General features: G+C 33.5%; 1 protein-coding gene across 1 annotated transcript; it reads left to right on the plus strand.

Moving 5' to 3' along the window:
* Positions 1-15: 15 nt before the first annotated feature.
* On the plus strand, positions 16-21271 carry LOC100367309 (ABC-type oligopeptide transporter ABCB9). The gene is made up of 13 exons (XM_006815688.3): positions 16-97; positions 2722-3545; positions 4858-4972; positions 6513-6643; positions 7625-7830; positions 8751-8948; positions 9675-9803; positions 12667-12855; positions 16801-16974; positions 17818-18010; positions 18289-18395; positions 19686-20082; positions 20799-21271. Exons 2-12 carry the CDS (start codon positions 2879-2881, stop codon positions 20067-20069), a joined length of 2493 nt encoding a protein of 830 aa, XP_006815751.1. The 5' UTR covers positions 16-97; positions 2722-2878; the 3' UTR covers positions 20070-20082; positions 20799-21271.
* The last annotated feature ends 173 nt before the right edge of the window (positions 21272-21444 follow it).

Here is a 21444-nt window from a genome sequence, read left to right on the forward strand (position 1 = left end):
CCGGTAATCCTCGGGATTCCCAAAATTTGGAAAGTGCGCTGTTTATCTGAGTTTGCATGCAGAAATAAATTTGAAGATTTTTTTTTTACAAAACTCGGTAAGTCCAATATGTACAAAATTAGTATAATCTATATTTCTTTGAAATTTATTTTTATTGTCCATATTTTTGTTTCCTTATCACTTTCATTTTCTAAGCTAACATCTGATAAAAGTGCTCGGTCCGACTTTGTCACACAATGGCGACACCGACAGCTTACAATAGTAAAGTTATAGTTTTGTCATACAATGGCTTAACGCATGACTTAAACTCAAAATAAAGTCCCACACTGATACAGAGGAAATGCTCTAAATTATAAGTGAACATTACCGTAACCGCAAGAAAGAATGAGTTAATGATATTGTTATATGCTCACATTATACATGTAACCATTCCTTCCTTTGGCAACACTTTGTGTAATCATGGAACTATAAACCCATAGTTCCATGGTGTAATGTAGCTATTTTGATTGCAAAACAATGTATCATATAGCAATATTCCATTCTTTCTTTCGATCACAGTAAGATTTAATTAAAATCGAAAATAAAATCCTAATTAAATATATGAGAAATAAATAAAACTGGATTATATTATATTGCTTTATTTGCAAAACAGTGAGCTTTATTCCAATATAAACTGCTGGTTGGCTTGCTTTTCCATTCACAGTAAGTTGCAATGACTCAATTATATACAAGAATTCTCGATTGTTTCAACATTTCTTGGATAATTTGATAACTGTATATAGTTTTGAGCTAATTCTGTATAATTATTTAACAATTATTTCTCTTCCCATGATGGACCAATTTATAAATAATTTGCTGATGGTATCAAATCAACTTCAAATTTCAACTACTGGTAAGATTGGTTTGTTTTATCGTCTTGTTTACTATCAATCAATTATATTATATTACCTTCTTTTTTCCAAACAAAAATTACAAATTGTGAAGGTCCAGAATTGCAAAGAGTGCATACACATCTCTGTCAACGCCAAGTGTTTTTGAATATTTTGTAGGGCTTCAAGGCTGTCAGGCAAGACAAATAATTGCCTACATAGCCTTTGTTTGAATCATGTTATAAAAGGCAATATTATATATACAAGTACTCCTTGCAGATATTGTATTGACATGTTTTGAAATGAGTTCAGACCTGCTATGTTTGCATTAAACCTACAAAACTATATTTATGAGCAGTAAATTATGGTATCCATGGTGATATTTGAGTGGGCAGCCAACAACTGAATGTAAATATCACCCACTTCTATGACACTGAAGTTTTGGGCTACTTGTGGGATTTATTTGCTTCAAGTTTATGCCTTGGAATTTAAAATAACTTTACATGTGACCTCAATTTAATTATGGTACTTGTATATATCGGTAACCACTGACATCAATGGCAATTCACACCAAAGAAGATAGCAAGATAATAGTAATCATCAAAATCAAAAGACCAACTTACAAAAAAAATGGTATCCATCTGAATAAATTTCCATAAATTTCAAAACTACACCCCTCACAGAATCAATATTTGATCATAACATGGCCATGATTTGTTTAACTTTGTTTGTTTTCTTCTGTGTAGCACCTTATTATCACTGTTTAATTATGTTCTCATATTGCTCATTGTGTGCCATTCTGCAAGACACAAGAGTAATGATCAACTCAGAGTACTCGTACATTCATTTTGCACGGTCACTATACTGTGGACTATGTGCTTCATCATTTTACTATAATAATTTGTTCATTAGACAACCATTGCATTCCAAGCCTTGCTTTCAGGTCCTCTGCAAAGATATGGTATGTATGATTCACCGCTGATATGTTCCATCACTGCAAAAACTAAAGTTGGAATGCAGAAAGTCAGCAAAGGCTACAATATGATTAGATCAAATTATATAGAGGATATCAGATTTATTAAAGAGTGATGTAATTTATGACATCACATGTATGCATTCACAGCTATTTCGTCAACAGAAAAAATCATTATTTGTGTGTGCGTGTCCTAAGCTTTTTAACTCATTCCATTTCATTTGCATACAGGGACGTCATTCATGGCATGTACTTTGCAGTCAGTTTAAAACAAATAATTAATTTTTGGAGTACTCAATGTAATTTCGTTCATAGAGACATATTGGCTAGTTTTTACTAAATTTTGAGGTAGTTCTATCAGCGGCCTTCACACATCTCAGCAGTAAATTGGCAAGCAGAAATGGCGATACAGTGAAGAAAGAAATCCTGTGCATTGATAAGGTTCAAGAGTTAGAAACTGCAAAATCTGCATATGTGACTTTAAAATGAAAAAGCAATTTAGTGAGTGTATGAAACTATCGATATATATAGCAAAAAGTTTAATTAATAATTCAAACAATTATCACAAAAATTGTCTATAGTCATCAAACAAGTTATGTTTTGGCATTTTAGAAGATGACCAGTCTGTGTCATCACAATCTTGAAATATGTGCAAGGGTCGTTTTTGCAAATCCAAAAAGTACATGGTGTTATGTCTCTGGTACTACATGATACACGTGATAAAAAATATTTTATTTCTGGGCCTAATTGAGATAAACAAAAGATTCAGCACTTGGTCATGACAGCCGCTTTGGTGCTTTTAGGTTTTAGAAACTCTTAATTTACATATTACCAGTATTTGATCAGAGGAAGCTTAAATATCACAATGTTATTTTTCAGGTGGTAATAAAAGATTGTGTGGCAAGTCTAGCAATGTATCAACGTAATTGCTGTAGAACTTGATGGACAGTCTGGTTATATACTGATGTAACTGCTGTAGAACTTGATGGACAGTCTAGTTGGATTCTGATGTAACTGCAGTAGAACTTGCTGCAATATGGTTTGCAATGTTAAAATTCTACTAACTCTCTTTGTGAGTTTAGCAGATTTAGCACTGACAACTATTTTATTTATCCACGGCCACCAGTTTGACAAATTCACTACAGAGATATACAAGTATTCCTTTTCAAACTGTTTTATTGATATTTGGTTCTTGTCTGTGTTGAGATTTGCGATACTATTCGGTGCCAGTGTTGCAGTGTTGTGCAATGCCAAAGATGCTGTACCAAGGCTGCAGTATTCGTCGGGTTTTGTCCTTTCATTCTGTGGGTTAATGTTCACGTACTTGATTGTCAAGCTGCTGTTTTATTCTGAACACCAGAAAGATTTACGCCAACCCTGGTTCTGGGGATTATTTGCTTGTACGACAGTTTGCTGTGTCTGCCTGTATTTATTATGGAAACTTCTAAGCAGTGTGAAACCCAGACGACCGCATCTGAGTATAAACGCTGAAGACGGAAACACAGAGGAAAGTGCCAAGTTGCTTAGCGACTATGCAAATGAGCATGATTTAAACAAGCCGGAAAGGGGTGACTATGAGTCGCATGGAATAAAAAAGAAAGCTAATGAAAAAAGAAGTACTGTGTTGAGACTGTTGTCTTATACAGCTCCTGACTTTATTTTATTAATAATAGCATTCATAGCTCTCTTGGCAACGTCCATAGGTCAGTATATATTAATTTTTTCATAGACACACCTGTTACTTTATAAGCGCATACACTACTAATAGAGCAAATACTGTTCCACACTAATTGTTACTTAGACATGTTCATGTTTAACCCTTGAGTCAATGTGAAGCTACAAGATTGTGTCTGATTGGCTACCCAACCCCAACCCTAACACCTAACAGTCAGACCAATCAGAAAGCAGCATGGTTATTGACAGATTTTTCAACCTATTAAATTCTTCCTTGTATTTGCTGTAACCCTTTTAATGCCATAAATTATCTTGCAACATTTTTTGCTCTTGTAAAATGGACACAATGACAAGAGTGCATATGCCTGTGTATATTAAGACATTTGTGTCCATTCTACCTGAATAAATACTGCCTTGTTTATCATGAAAGTTTCCCTAATTGAATCGTTACTTTGATTAGATTTTGGCCAATTTTCCAACATATAAGTGACGTAATTAACAGAAATTGCAAATCAGAGATGTAGACATTTTTTTAAAATGAATGTAAATCAGTCTTTGATTTTTATAGATATTTAAAAATTATATTTTTAATCATTGTTATAGGATGAATACAATTCGAGCTCACATAAGTAATGTTTTAATGATTCAGCATACAATAAACTTTGTATGTGCTTCTATTGGAGATGCACTTCTAATAAAGCAAATACAGTATTTGCTTTTTTAATAGTGCATGTGTTTACATAAACATTGTTGAAATGAGTCCTACTACAATGGTCCAGCATACAATGAATGCAATTTTTAGTTTAAGTACATGCTTCTTCTGGAGATGCGCTTTGAATAGAGCAAAAAAGGTATTTATTTGTTATTGGACAGTAAACTTAATTAAATAATACCAATATTGCATTTTAGTAGTGAAGCACTTTTGTAATGTAGAAATAGCATAGACAGCTTGGTTTGATTGTACAGTTGGTTGACTATACAGCCTACAAGTTTTGCCATATTTGCTGCAGAAGTGCTTCATTTCAAATCATTGAATAGGGTTATTGGCGATAGCGGGATCATTCATGTTATTTTTTCCTGATTAGTTTTAATATTGAATAATACTTAAACACATGTAGACCAAGTTTACTAGTTATCAGACTGTATGGAAAGCTGGAACCTATGTGCACCCTTTTGGTGGCATGTACCAGTAGAACAATGAAAAAATGTTTGGTAATATATGATGTCAAACACGTTGATTTGTCCTGTATTACATCACTGTGGAGATATGCATGTGATACATGTAAAACCAGTTTAATACACATTGTCTTGTTGAATCATACCTTGTATATTTTGTTGCAGGTGAGATTTTCCTGCCACTCTTCACTGGTAAGGTCATTGATGGTATCGTGGTTAATAAGGATTACAATGAATTCACACATGCAATCACAGTAATGGCTTTAATATCTGCTGGAACGTAAGTACATTAACGTTTTAAAACTACCAGATTTGGTTGCATGTAAATTTCCCAACTTTAAACATTTCTGTCCCACATGTTTCTAATATTCATATTTGGTAGAAGAATAGCATTTTTCTGATTATTCTGATTACTGATTATTAAATGCAGACAAATTAAAATTATTTGATAAAATGGCCACCACTTTACAACTTTATCAACTATATATTTATGAATCTGTTGTTTTTGAGACAGTGAATAAACAAAATGAATCAGAAAAAATTACTCAAAATACTCAACTTTGATTTAATTTCAGGAAACATAAGTAAATTTTCCTGAAGAATTTTATAAATTATTTCAAAACTTAAGTATGAACTTGAATCCCATAATTATTCTAGCCAACATTTTTGTGCAGCATTTTGCCTATATTTATGTATTTTTCTATAATTATTTTGATTATTTGGGATCAAATGGACATTGTCAGCTACAAGTCTTTATTAAAATCGATGAAAACTGTGACATATTTCATATATTCATTCATATATTGAATACAAACAACAAATATTTACTAACAGAGCTTATCAAATTTATAAAAACAGCAAATACCATATTAATATTTTTTACATTATTACATGTAACTGTATTGTAGTAGATTTTAGATATCGAACTTGATATGTGTATTTTAACACTTTTATTACATTTTATAAACCAAAATAGATATGTAATTCATTCTATAAGGTTGTAATAAAAAATTATCTTATCTTATAGCGAATTGTGACAAAAGTTGTCTTTGGCACTCAAAAGGTGAAACAAATAATAAATAAATTGATTAGTTTATAAGTCCTCTCATATTTGTACAATTACAGAACATTACTGATTTTTATATTATGCCATATACCTGGTATATTTATTGTTATGCAAAGTAACACAGTATAAAATATACAATTATAGCTGTCTTGGATATCCCATCAAACTAGAATCCCTGAAACAAAAATCCCAGTCTATAATTTGAATTCAATTATTTTAAATTGATGTCTTTATTGCAGGATATTCAAATTCTTCAATCCTAGAGTTGATCAGTATGACTATGTTGCTAATAAAATTAATTATTCATAATATTAACAACCATATCTACATGACATGAATAATTTTGCTAGTTTCATATGTTATTAGACTGACATTGTTACTCATGGAGCAGCTTTACATTTACTGAGATAGAAAATAATTCACAATACATGTGTTCAAAAATCTCCTAGCTATTGTTGATATCAGTGCCAGCATTCATGGGAATTAAACTTCATGATAAACATTGTGACTCAATGACATTTTCACTGCTTCCAAATTTTGCATCTTACCCTGACTTCATCAAAATCTAAATTTGTTTCTCTTGCCAAAAGGAAATGATGTAAAGTATTTTTTGTTTTGAGAATTAGCATTTTCAGAAGATTGTTTTTTCATTTAATGAGTTTTTTTCTGATTGAAGGATAGCCTAGCTGAATTAAAAATCTGATGCAAGCACAGTTTTTAAAAATGTTCTGTTCCTTATTGTCTTATATTTTAGTGCTTTGACATCTGGTCTCAGAGGCACTCTGTTTATGATTGTCATGGCGAGGCTGAACATTAGGATTCGCAACTGTTTATATTCGTCAATTGCAAGCCAAGACATTGGTTTCTTTGATTGCACAAAAACAGGTAAAAACATTGTTCTTAATGTATCATAAAATTTCCCGCATTTGGGGTCATGATCAACTAATGCCCAAGATCAGAGTCGTTATCTTCCTATCCAATGGTTATAAAGTAAGTACCGCTACACAAAACATCAAATTATCACCTCAGTGATCTTGTTAAAGTTTTTCTCGTCTAATGGAACTTCAATGGATTTAAAGAACAGTAATTTACAAAAACACAATTAGAAAATCCTGCTAATATTCCCCCAATCCCTAGCAAACTTTCAAATAAAATATATTGAGTCAGGGTTGGTGTACAACATACTGTATAAAATCTACACATCCTGATGTAGTGAGATTTTAATTACACCAGTCTTTCTGTGATTTGTTAGTGCTAACTTGTTTACAGAACATTGTATATTTAATATTGTGATAAGTTGACACATGAAACATAGAAATTGACTTTTATCAAACTTTAAAGATACATGTAGTTTTAGTATCAAGATCTACTGTGAAACTTTGTATTGTTTATTCCACCATTTTGGGTCAGATGGCATATACCGTAGAATAGAATATTTGCTTTATTGGCACCGTAAAGATTAAAGATTTACCTTTTCACCGACAGTTCCCTATTTTCATCACAAATTCGCAAAATAGTCTTGTTTATCGTCTGTAGTTTCCATAAGAAGATTGAGACAAAAATAGCCAAATTTTTTGAGTAAAAGCTGAAAATTTACTCAAATTTTGTCTGCTGGCTCAAAAATTAGGGTTCATTTCCAGAAATATTGAAGAATATAAGAAAAAAGTGCAGAAAAATTTGGGCAAGAAAGTCTTGTGGTGAAAAGATTACACCATGGTATTTGGATGCATCAAATAAAGTAGTCCAAACCTTTTACTTAAAATGTTACGTTTCATATATATATTGTGATGAGGGAAAAATGTTTAAATTAAATTATTTGTTAGATTCTTGTTATTTACCAATGCTTTATACTGATTGAATTGGCAGGTGACATTACATCCCGTCTGACCTCCGACACCACAGTCATGAGTGATTCAATTGCATTAAATCTCAACGTCTTTCTACGTAATTCCGTTAAAAGTATCGGTTATCTTGTCCTCATGTTCAAGTTGTCATGGCAACTGACTATAGTTACACTTATAATGATTCCTCTTGTTGCTGTGGTGGCCAAAGTATATGGGAAATATTACAAGGTAGGTTCTTGTAGTTTTTAATAAATCACAAATATCAATTGATGTTATTATTTTGAAACAATGTGCAGTCAGTGGTGGATCCAGGGGGGCATGCCCCCCCCAAACGCATGACGATTCATATCATCTGGATTACGCATAGCTTCTTTGCGATTTACGCTCCGTATATCTTAAGCGAAGCTTGGACCCCCCAATACATTTTGCTGGATTCGCCACTGTGTGCAGTGGTATTCATTAGGCCCAAAATAGGTTTTGTTTTTCGTCAGCATGCATGTCATTCTGAAAACTGTGCCCCACACATTGTTTTTGTTATTTTGTGTACTGGTAAAATGTGCCATGTATGGTAGAATGAAGAAATATTTGTTTTATGTTTCAGAGAATATTTTGTCAATCCAAATATACCTAATTAATGCATGTATTTATTAATAAATCTGAAACATTGAAAATTTATCTTGTTCTTGTGGTATTAAATAAACCGAATACAAAATTAAAATAATAAATAAAAAAATAAAACTGTGTCACATCATTATTTTTCAATGTTCCTTTTTTTTTTGGGCATAAGCATTGATTTATTGCATAACCTCCAAACAGAATACTGTAGAATACTTTATTTTCGCTTGGAATAAATTTTCGCTATTTTTGCTGAAGGGATAATTCCGTGAAAATAAAATCCAGCGAATATATTTTTTTTCCTATATTTCACATTAAACTCATCAAAAATCAGTGAAAATAAATTCCAAGCAAAATGCCTAAAAAGCCTTTTCAGCGAAAATTAAATCCAGCGAAAATAAAGTATTCCACAGTACATTTAGTAACCATTGTATATCAAATACCTGAATGCGAAGTATGTTTGTTTTTTCTCACACATGCTTAGAGTCAATTCTCTGTGTTTTCATCATATTTCCTGCAACCTCTCATTTTAGAAATTATCTCGGATGGTTCAAGACACTCTAGCATTGGCCAATAATGTGGCCGAAGAGACACTGTCTTCCATGAAAACTGTACGAAGCTTTGCCCATGAAATCAAAGAAACTGCAAAGTATGCCGATAAACTACATGATACGTACCTTGTAAAGTTAAAAGAAGCATTCGCATATGGTGGTTTTGTTGTTACAAATAGGGTGAGTAGAATAAATTTCAGAAAAATGTCAAGATTATATTTAGATGCAGTAGAATTTTGAGCAAAACCAAAAATATCTCTTTTAGAAAAAAAGGTACTTTAATATTTAATCACAATACCTTATATTTATTTTTTATTCCGTTCATCCAATAGAAGTATACACTCAAACCAAAAATTGTATTCATTGTATACTGGATCATTCTTCTGTCACTTCAGACCCTTCTGTCATTTGTGTAAGCACATACACTACTAATGGAGCAAATATAGTACTACACTAATTATTGCATAAACATGTTTAACTTTTCAAATGCCACAAACTGTCTTGCAAAATGTTTGGCTCTCGTGAAATGGGGATAATGGCAAAGATGCATGTGTCTGTCTGTCAACTGAAAACCATCTAGCCATTCAAAGAACACCTTGTATGTTTGATGGGTTTGACAACCAATCAATTTCTTTGTTCTATAAATACTCTGAACAATTCAAGTCTTATGCATAATTCCAGCCAATAAGAGAACACCTTGTATGTGTGATAGGTTCGACAGCCAATAAATTTTGGGCTTCTATAAATACTCTTCTATAGAGTATTTTACATTTATCGTAATTTTTGATGGTTTGAAAAGATCAATCTGTGTAGCTACCGTTGCCTAAAAATGTGTCTCTTAGATTCAAAAGAGGTGTATCACCTGAAAGTGCACATGCATTAATAAGGTTATTTGATTTTCTTCAGTTTATGGAGCTAACAATTGATGTAATTCTACTATTTTATGGTGGACATCTTGTGCTTACCGATCGCTTGACACCTGGCAATCTCATCTCATTTATACTGTATAATCTAGAACTAGGTGATGCATTGGAGGTAAGAAACAACATTTTGATAATCATTGTATTAGTTGGACTTCTCAATTCAATTCAACCCCCAACAGGAAATGGCCACATTCAGATGCTATCTATCTACTTTTATATTTCTTCTTGTTAACAATAATTCATATACTCAAAAAATAATTCAGTCTCCTCCAGTTTACGTGATACAAGAAGGCCAGTGCTTTTTACTGAACAATCTCTACTTTGCTCATATTCATGGCTAATTCGATAAATCGCTTTCATTTTGTGAGAAACCAATTCAGTTCAGGAAATAAAATTTTATTTTTGTACTGAAAGTCACAGTGACTTTCGCTGGGGTCCTAGGGAGTCACAGCAACTTTCACTCGGGTCTTAAGTAATCACATTGACATTCATTGAGCTCACAGTGACTTTCGCTGGGGTCCTAGGAAGTCACAGCAACTTTCACCGGGGTCTTAAGTAATCACATTGACTTTCATTGAACTCACAGTGACTTTCCCTGGGGTTCTAGGGAGTCACAGCAACTTTCACTGGGGTCTTAAGTAATCACATTGACTTTCATTGAACTCACAGCGACTTTTACTGGAGTCCTAGGGAGTCACAGCAACTTTCACTGGGGTCTTAAGTAATCACATTGACTTTCATTGAACTCACAGTGACTTTCGCTGGGGTTCTAGGGAGTCACAGCAACTTTCACTGGGGTCTTAAGTAATCACATTGACTTTCATTGAACTCACAGTGACTTTCCCTGGGGTTCTAGGGAGTCACAGCAACTTTCACTGGGGTCTTAAGTAATCACATTGACTTTCATTGAACTCACAGCGACTTTTACTGGAGTCCTAGGGAGTCACAGCAACTTTCACTGGGTCTTATGTAATCACGTTGACTTTCATTGAGCTCACAGTGACTTTCGTTGGGGTCCTAGGGAGTCGCAGCAACTTTCACTGGGGTCTTAAGTAATCACATTGACTTTCATTGAACTCACAGTGACGTTCACTGGGATCCTAGGGAGTGACAGCAACTTTCACTGGGGTCTTAAGTAATCACATTGACTTTCATTGAGCTTACAGTGACTTTCGCTGGGGTCCTAGGGAGTCACAGCAACTTTCACTGGGGTCTTAAGTAATCACATTGACTTTCATTGAACTCACAGTGACTTTCACTGGGGTCCTAGGGAGTCACAGCAACTTTCACTGGGGTCTTAAGTAATCACATTGACTTTCATTGAACTCACAGTGACTTTCGCTGGGGTCCTAGGGAGTCACAGCAACTTTCACTGGGGTCTTAAGTAATCACATTGACTTTCATTGAACTCACAGTGACTTTTGTTGGGGGCCTAGGGAGTCACAGCAACTTTCACTGGGGTCTTAAGTAATCACATTGACATTCATTGAGCTCACAGTGACTTTCACTGAGGTCCTAGGGAGTCACAGCAACTTTCACTGGGGTCTTAAATAATCACATTGACTTTAATTGAACTCACAGTGACTTTCACTGGGGTCCTAGGGAGTCACAGCAACTTTCACTCGGGTCTTAAGTAATCACATTGACATTCATTGAGCTCACAGTGACTTTCGCTGGGGTCCTAGGAAGTCACAGCAACTTTCACCGGGGTCTTAAGTAATCACATTGACTTTCATTGAACTCACAGTGACTTTCGCTGGGGTTCTAGGGAGTCACAGCAACTTTCACTGGGGTCTTAAGTAATCACATTGACTTTCATTGAACTCACAGCGACTTTTACTGGAGTCCTAGGGAGTCACAGCAACTTTCACTGGGGTCTTAAGTAATCACATTGACTTTCATTGAACTCACAGCGACTTTTACTGGAGTCCTAGGGAGTCACAGCAACTTTCACTGGGTCTTATGTAATCACGTTGACTTTCATTGAGCTCACAGTGACTTTCGTTGGGGTCCTAGGGAGTCGCAGCAACTTTTCACTGGGTCTTATGTAATCACGTTGACTTTCATTGAGCTCACAGTGACTTTCGTTGGGGTCCTAGGGAGTCGCAGCAACTTTCACTGGGGTCTTAAGTAATCACATTGACTTTCATTGAACTCACAGTGACGTTCACTGGGATCCTAGGGAGTGACAGCAACTTTCACTGGGGTCTTAAGTAATCACATTGACTTTCATTGAGCTTACAGTGACTTTCGCTGGGGTCCTAGGGAGTCACAGCAACTTTCACTGGGGTCTTAAGTAATCACATTGACTTTCATTGAACTCACAGTGACTTTCACTGGGGTCCTAGGGAGTCACAGCAACTTTCACTGGGGTCTTAAGTAATCACATTGACTTTCATTGAACTCACAGTGACTTTCGCTGGGGTCCTAGGGAGTCACAGCAACTTTCACTGGGGTCTTAAGTAATCACATTGACTTTCATTGAACTCACAGTGACTTTTGTTGGGGGCCTAGGGAGTCACAGCAACTTTCACTGGGGTCTTAAGTAATCACATTGACATTCATTGAGCTCACAGTGACTTTCACTGAGGTCCTAGGGAGTCACAGCAACTTTCACTGGGGTCTTAAATAATCACATTGACTTTAATTGAACTCACAGTGACTTTCACTGGGATCCTAGGGAGTGACAGCAACTTTCACTGGGGTCTTAAGTAATCACATTGACTTTCATTGAACTCACAGCGACTTTCACTGGGGTCCTAGGAAAACACATGCAACCTTAAAATCATCAAATCACAAAAATTCCTTGCAGCGAAAATTAATCAATTTAAAGTACATGTATTTGCTCTATTAATGCTACATAGTAAAGTAATCGACATAACAGATGACAATTTGATGTTGTCTCCAAATATTACAAATAGATCAGTATATTAATTGTACATGTCAGTTTAATAGGTACGTATTATATATCTTAGTCTCTAGAAGCAGTCTACACTGGTTTAATGCAAGCTGCTGGTGCTGCCGAGAAAGTGTTTGAACTCATGGACAGAGAGCCAAAGATCACTAATACCGGTAGATTAATGCCTGGTAATGTCCAAGGACAAATTGAGTTTAAAAATGTCTCATTTACATATCCATCAAGACCTGATGTATGTGTACTCAAGGTAAATAATACAGTACATTTTAGTGTTATGTGATAGCAATGTCATGCTCACTGTGCTCATCTAGATTGTACTTTTTGAGCACCATTTTATTCTGCAAAATTTTCATATTTTTATGTATTTTTCTATATTTTCATCAAGACCTGATATATGTGTACTCAAGGTAAATAGTACAGTACATGTTAGTGCTATGTGAAAGAGACAGCAATGTCATGCTCACTGTGCTCATCTATATTGTACTTTTTGAGCACCATTTTTTTTTGGCAATATTTTCATATTTTTCCATATTTGTTGGATAATTGTGGACCAAATAGATATAATTACCTTGCCCGTACCATCAAAGATGGATGGGAAAGGTATATTAAAGGAAAAATTTTGTCCGGCGTTGTCGTTGTTGTTGTTGTTGTCGTCGTCGTCGTTAATAATTGTTATTGTGTGCATAATAACTTTACTAATTCTATTCCAAACTTTATCAAACTTGGTCACCTTATTCATCAGTATAAAGTCTTCCCTGAGTTTGAACAACAGATGTCCTGTATGAAAATATCATGCAAAAATTGAGAAAATCTGATAAAATATTTTGACTGTTTCTACTTGATTGATCACTGGTGATACACATCAAAGGTCACTGATCTCAGTGGAAATATGCATTGTTGTATGTGTTCAATGAAGCAAATGATTTATCTTGTAATAATATCCTTGGTAATGTATCTCAGAATCCCATACTGGGTTTCAAAACCAACTCATGAAGAGATTGCACAGTCTGATACACATTTGCAAACCTACCAATAAAATCTTTACAGAAAACAAGATGTCAGAAAATCAATATAAGCACTCCTATGAACTGGGTGCCTAACTTTGATCAAGATCTGAAGCTAATAGAAAATCTGTTTAGTTCAAAGTTATCAAATCAAAAACAAAGCATAAAAAATACATTAAAAGCAAAACATTTCATCCACATTTTAAAAAGAAAATTATTCTAAAATATATGTATTCTGTATTTGACAAATGAAAACTCACAGGAATATGTTTCAGCTATTAGAACAGAATGAGAGTTTTTATATTACTAGTTTAAAAACGCACTTCAGAGATTGCAGTGTTTGAAGATGTAGTTTCTCAGGAGGCAACAGTACTATTGACTTCTCCCTCCACTGGACACCAACTATTTAAGTTGATTTGCATACAAAGCAGAGCTTGCAACATGATAGCTATTCATAAAGGGTGTTTTTTTTACTTTTCATATAATACAGTAGTCACACAATGAGGCAGTTCATATTTGTCTCAGTGAATCATTCATTTTTGACAGACACCTGTACAAAATACTTGGACTAAAGCCAACTAAATTTTTCTGTTATCTTGCATGTTTTATGAATCTATTCACATCTAAATGCAGCACTTTTTTTTGCAATGAGACATTTGTTTTTATTCTAAAATATCTTAATTACTTTCAATGAAGCTGGAAATTATGTTCCTTAAAATAATTAAACAAATAAGGCACCAATGTTTTTGTAAGATATTTACATCTTTTAAGGACATTCGGTAGACTGATTCCCCACTGTTGGTTCAACCCCAAAACTTGTTTGTATTCAAAATTAATTATGACAATGCATATTTATATTGAAACAAACTATGATAAAGGGAATTATATTATATAACAAAGGGCAAGGTCACCAGAGTTCAACTATGTTTTTCTCCTTGCTACAAGTCCTGACCAGAAATATTAAAAGATTATGAAAAATTATGTGGGTTTAAAATTTGTAAAGGGAGACAATTGTTGAATTTATTATGTAAATCATATATCCAGTTTTCATTTCCCTAAAATATAACATAACTATTACAACCTTGCTCATTGAAAATTTAGATAATATAACAAATGGATGGATGGATACAAATGATGCATGATCTTTTTGTTTTGTATGGTAAATGTGAGTATAAAAGTCCTGAAATAAAAATGTCAAAATATATTTGAACATTTTTGGGAAAAATACTGGCTAGATTTCAGGTGTGAACAATTGTGACCAAAAATGGACAAGAACAATAAAGATATACCAGAAATACTAGCCAAACAAGTTCCTCAATACTACCTACATGTACCTGGTACTGTATTACTGGTAAAATAACTTACGGAATAATATAATATAATATAGTTGTATAGAAGTTTCTAAAAATAATAGTACAGCAACATATTTTAAGCAAAACAGTCGCCCACTGTGCCAAGTTCTTAATACCTTCAATACAAGTACATACAAATGGACATAGAAGACACTTGCATAAAAAAAAATATGCATTTCTTACATATCAGGCTGTCCAAACTACAAATCGCAGCTCCAAGAAAATCATATCCAGGCAAAACAGCTGTGGTATTTTAGATTTATATTTTGCCACCTGAGCCCTTGACACTTATTTGTATACGCTGGAGTTAGTGTTAGAAAAGTCTGAGCATATTCAGTCAATGCATCTACTTAGGAAATAAAGCATAGCACTATGCCCATTATTGTGTCATAACAGGACAAGGACAAGATGTGTACAATAATAGACACAATAGAGTTCATTATTTAAGCATCCCCATCTACGTCCTGTTTTCAAATGATAATGGGCAGTGCAAAGTTATATTATAATATCCCCGAAATATCCCAACAAATTTAAAATATGTGGAGTGGTGTTCTCAAGAAAAAAGAAATATATTGTTAGCACTTTCAAAGTCATTGGTGCTGACAAGCAATTGGCAGAGTAATGAATACATCAAATGAATTGGTAAGGGAGGCAGCAATTATGAACAAACAATTAAACAGCAAATGGTACAGTGCCATAACTACACTGTTAACTCAAATAAACCAACCACAAATTATCGAAACAACAACTATACTGAACGAGAGAAAAACCAAGAAATTAGGTTTGAAAGTTGAAAAAATATATAAATTATACTGGAAACAGGAAATTAACATAGGGACTGATGTTAACCAAAATAACAAAAACAGAAGAAATAAACTGAGAATGTACAACAATTTCAAAAATGAATTTACTTCAGAAAATTATGTGATCAAAATAAAGAATGCCGAACTACGTGAATGTCTAAGTAGGTTCCGTCTGAGCAATCATAAACTAAAAATTGAAACAGGAAGGTACACCAAACCAAAAACCAAAATAGGAAAAAGAATCTGCGAACTGTGTTCAAATAACAAAGTAGAAGATGAGTACCATTGCATGATTGAATGCCCCTTTTACGAAAAATCGCGGAAAGCATTATTTGAAGAGACTACTGAGCACATTATAAATTTCACGAATATGAGTGACTACAACAAATTTTTAAAATTAATGGGTGATACAAATCTGAATGTACAAATACCAGTTGCCCAATTTATCAAAAATAACACAAACCTTAGACAGCAACATCTTCTGGCAAATTAACATAAATACTTTTCTCCTTTAATACGTTTTTTTTTTCTCATTTCCATCTTTCATTGATTTACTGTTTGTTGCTTTTTTTATTATTATTATTTCATCTATTTTTTTTCCCATTATTATTACCAACATTTATTAATAGTTTTTTGTAATTGTAGTCTGTTGATTTATTTTTTAAACCATTGTTGTGCTTTAGACAGTAATTCTTGTAAAATTTGTATGTTTTTATATATGTGTTTTAGCAGTTAGTGTAACCATTTTAATTCCTTCTGAGGAAGTGTTTCAATAAACCAAACCTGGCATTCAAATATGCACGCATAGGTAATTATGTAGATGAGAATTTCCTACAAAATCATGTTTGTGTGTTTATGCATTGACCTCAAGTACTGCCCAATTATGGTACCAATAGACCAATGAAAACACAGCAGTGCAATAATTGGAAACATGATTATAATAATATAACCTAAGAGGAGGCTAGCTATAATGTTATCCACACTATACACTTACAATACTCTACAATAAGTGGGAGTTTTTATTTATTTTCAGAATGTGACATTCAAGGCATCACCTGGTGAAGTCATAGCTCTTGTAGGGCCAAGTGGTGGAGGTAAAAGTACATGTGTCAATCTTATAGAACACTTCTATGAACCCACGTCAGGTTCTATATTATTAGATAACATACCAATACAACAATATGATCATGAATATTTACATAATAAGGTAAATAGTACTGATACTGACTTACATGTGACAACATTGATTGTTCTATATACAAATGTATTTTAGTTAGAAATGTTAAAAAATAATGTTTTTATTTAATTTGAATGTACTGTAAAGGGGGTAATTATTCACTGGGTTTTAATTTAGCTTATTTCGCTGACTGGAAAATGCGCTAAATTAAAACCCAGTGAATATGTAAAATTTAGCATAGAACGCATTATCTAAATGATAAAACCGTGAATTTAAAACCCACTGAATATGCCTGAAATGGTAAATCAGTGAAATTTAAACCCAGTGAAAATTAGTCATTTTACAGTATTAAGAATTTTTGGTAATATTTATTAATGATCATATTTAATGTGAACCCAAAAATAGAAATGTCCCAAAAGTGGGGGTAGGCACTTAGCTGAACACTACTAAGCCGGTCGGGTACAGTAATCATCCAATTTCATCATTCGAATTAACAACGTACTATGTATTTCTGCTTAAAGGTTAACACAGAAAACATGATTTATCTCCAGAAGAAAATAAATCTGTGTCAATTTGTTTTCCAAAATCAATGCTTGTAATTATTTTTTTGTGGTTTTAATTTGGTTTTTCTTAAAAATAGTTTTTTCTTTTATTTTTTTATAATCCTACATGAAAACCTTTGACAAAGGCTGATACACACAATTACACAGAATTTACATTAAAAAAAAAATTCTGGGCAACTGAATTAACAGTAATTAATTTGAAATGGTCATATTTGCTGTTCTTTAGTTGCTACAATCCACCAACATAAAACTACATCCCAAAAAGCATTTCCTCACCAAGTTTTTGTGAAATATTTATCGTCTCATTTAGGTTGCAATGGTGGGTCAAGAGCCTATCTTATATGCAAGATCGATACGAGAAAACATAGCATATGCCATGGAGAATCATTGTACCTTTGACAAAGTCAAACACGCAGCAGTACTTGCCAATGCACATAAATTTATATCAGAATTAAAAGATGGTTATGATACTGAGGTAGGAGAGAAGGGAACCCAAATCTCAGGTAGAGTAGTTGATACTATATCATCTTAAGTTTCTCAGAGCCATGAATATGTACTTGTAGAATTATTTCAAACATCTCAAATCTAACCTTCATGTTAGATGTAACCAACAAAACCATCGTTATTGGCCGCTGTTGGTTATAAATAAATAAACAACAAATAAATAAAAAAAAAATATTGATTTTGAGTGTCCAATTTTAACTGCTCTAGCCGTAGCCACCACCAAATGAAGCATGTATGCAACATCCACAATACATAATTTGGTATTGTTTTGTTACAGGAGGGCAAAAACAGAGAATAGCCATAGCTAGAGCTTTAATCAGGGATCCCATCGTGTTGTTACTGGATGAAGCTACAAGTGCATTAGACTCAGAAAGTGAATATATGGTGAGTGATTGTAATTTATGTATTAAAGCAGGACTGTAAGGAACACCATACCCGTTCATCTAACACATGGCCTTATCTTTGTGCAAATTATCTACAGTATCCAGGCAAGGATTTGATAGTAATGACAATTCAGGAAAAATTCAGTGGTTTTTTTCCGTGCAAATACCATCCCCACTTGGAGCAAATTTTTTCTTGGTCTTTTATTCATAGAGTCTTGGCTGTTTATAACTTTAGGTGAGGGTGGGGGTATTTGTTTTTCCTTTTGTATATCAAATGTGTTAGAGTTTTCTAGTGGTCAACTCCTCAACAATGTAAAGCCAAGGGTAATATAAAGAGATTAAAACAAAATTGTTTAAAATGCTAATCTGTAAGTGTAATTCTTTTAGGCTCATATTCATGCATGTTAGGAACCAGTGATTCAATAACATACGGGTGTTCAAAATATGTATTGTAAATGCATTAACGTACATGAATATTTAATTTGATATGAGCATATTCACTAAATTTTAAACCAATGATTCAATAACATACGGGTGTTCAAAATATGTATTGTAAATGCATTAACGTACATGAATATTTAATTTGATATGAGCATATTCACTAAGTTTTAAACTAATGATTCAATAACATACGGGTGTTCAAAATATGTATTGTAAAAGCATTAACGTTCATGAATATTTAATTTGATATGAGCATATTCACTAAGTTTTAAACTAATGATTCAATAACATACGGGTGTTATGTATTGTAAAAGCATTAACGTTCATGAATATTTAATTTGATATGAGCATATTCACTAAGTTTTAAACCAATGATTCAATAACATACGGGTGTTCAAAATATGTATTGTAAAAGCATTAACGTACATGAATATTTAATTTGATATGAGCATATTCACTAAGTTTTAAACCAATGATTCAATAACATACGGGTGTTCAAAATATGTATTGTAAAAGCATTAACGTACATGAATATTTAATTTGATATGAGCATATTCACTAAGTTTTAAACTAATGATTCAATAACATACGGGTGTTCAAAATATGTATTGTAAAAGCATTAACGTACATGAATATTTAATTTGATATGAGCATATTCACTAAGTTTTAAACTCATAGATTTACCAGGGAAACAATACGCTGTGCTTTGGTCGATACTCCAGCTGTACTGTCTTTGTGCATACTTTGAGGTATTCTCGTAATGACCTCATATTATTTAGAGTATTCAGTTTTATGTGTACAATCAATAGGAGCCATTTTGTTTTATATGTCGTACTTTTCTCATCCTCAGGTTCAACAAGCCATATATGGCAACCTGCAAAACAGAACCGTTCTGATTGTTGCTCACCGTTTAAGTACCATAGAGAAAGCTAATCGCATCATAGTTATTGACAAGGGAACAGTCGCAGAGCAAGGAAGCCATCTTGATTTACTCGCACAAAACGGTCTCTACGCACAGCTAGTCCAGAGGCAGCTACTCAGCACTAATATAACACAGGATGACGAACCCCCGGAGTTGACCAACCCAAATATTAATGGACCAATCACCAGTGTTCCTCTAAATCCAATTAATCAGTTAGCATTCAGTCCGGATAACAATTCTGATGACGATTCAGAATCATTTCTATCCAGTCCTGGTGGCATTACGTTTTCAGTGGGATCATACTTGATGTGAAATAAACATTTTGGTAAGATCCAATACACAATTTTTCTGTGTTCAAAAATAGCCCAGAGTTTGCTCCCTTGCATGTTTCTTTTACCAAGGATGAATACTAATTACATTAGACACAAATTAAATTAATTAACATGCATCATTTTACATATTTTATCAGTGTTTATCATACTCTTGATACAAGTTAAATAGACACTAGTTTTGGGTTTCCAATGTGGACTTGGTATTTTTCCCGCCTAAATTATTGCCAGTATTTTCCCACCAAAGTTAGCTGAGATATATTATTGCGAAAGTTTGATACAGTTCATGTTTATATATATTTTCCCCCCAAGAATGAGGCACGTTATAGATATACAGGTTATACGGCAGAATTTTGTTCACACTCCACTGACAAGAATGTGCATCATGTCATACTCGTTCTTCATATTGTCACCATGTTGTAAACACAAGTTTATGGCTCGTATTTGCAACGAGTACTGTAAAATGACTAATTTTCACTGGGTTTAAATTTCGCTGATTTACCATTTCAGGCATATTCAGTGGGTTTTAAATTCACGGTTTTATCATTTATATATGTTCTATGCTAAATTTTACATATTCACTGGGTTTTAATTTAGCGCATTTTCCAGTCAGCGAAATACGCAAAATTAAAACCCAGTGAATTAACCCTTTTACAGTAACTTGTGCCCTCTACAAGGCTTGCATGTGATGAATTCCTATCGTTATATTTAGTCCTAGGGAGCTCAGCTGACTGCAATCTATTATCAGAGAATATCGGTAAACAGCAAAGAGTCTGGTAACATTTTGTTTTACAGAGGATATGTGGTTGCACACAATTTGCCAGACAACTTAGCAAGAAATGGTGTTTCCTGATAAATGCGAGACCAAAATAAGGCCAAAAGAAAAATATATTAGCATGTGTGCCAGAAACTGTTCTCAATTTTCGTGAAGCAACTTTGTCTTAGATCTACTCGTATATTTTCAAAAGTTCTTAAATACCCTACTAGTTGAATTTATTCTTCTTGATTACAATTTAATTATTAAAATAGTTCCAGGGTACACTGATAAATTTTGATTATTATGGATACAGGTGTGAAGTATGTATACATTATGGTGTTTAAGCAAGGCTTTATTTATTATACATTTTGTATTTTCATACTCCGTTCTTTACAAGTAGCTCAATAAATCTATGCCTGTTGATAAAATTTCTACCACGTACAAGTCTTTATTGAAGTGGATGTGTGTGGTTCACTGAGACCGGATTATGGTGCATTGTTATGCAGTATCAGACATATTTGATGTCTTGGTTCTCAGAAAGATAGCAGGAGTGAGGTTTCTGGGAACCATCTGTATGTGGTGCACATCAAACAGGATCAAT

This window comes from Saccoglossus kowalevskii, chromosome 16 (assembly GCF_978046115.1).
Source record: "Saccoglossus kowalevskii chromosome 16, keSacKowa6.1, whole genome shotgun sequence".
NCBI classification, from domain to species: Eukaryota; Metazoa; Hemichordata; class Enteropneusta; family Harrimaniidae; genus Saccoglossus; species Saccoglossus kowalevskii.

Excerpts from the sequence above, each read along its gene's own strand:
- LOC100367309 (XM_006815688.3), top strand. The coding sequence starts at position 2,879 with ATGGTTTGCAATGTTAAAATTCTACTAACTCTCTTTGTGAGTTTAGCA. Across the intron at positions 9,804-12,666 it reads AACTAGGTGATGCATTGGAG|TCTCTAGAAGCAGTCTACAC; the intron begins GTAAGAAACAAC and ends TATATATCTTAG. Across the intron at positions 12,856-16,800 it reads CTGATGTATGTGTACTCAAG|AATGTGACATTCAAGGCATC; the intron begins GTAAATAATACA and ends ATTTATTTTCAG.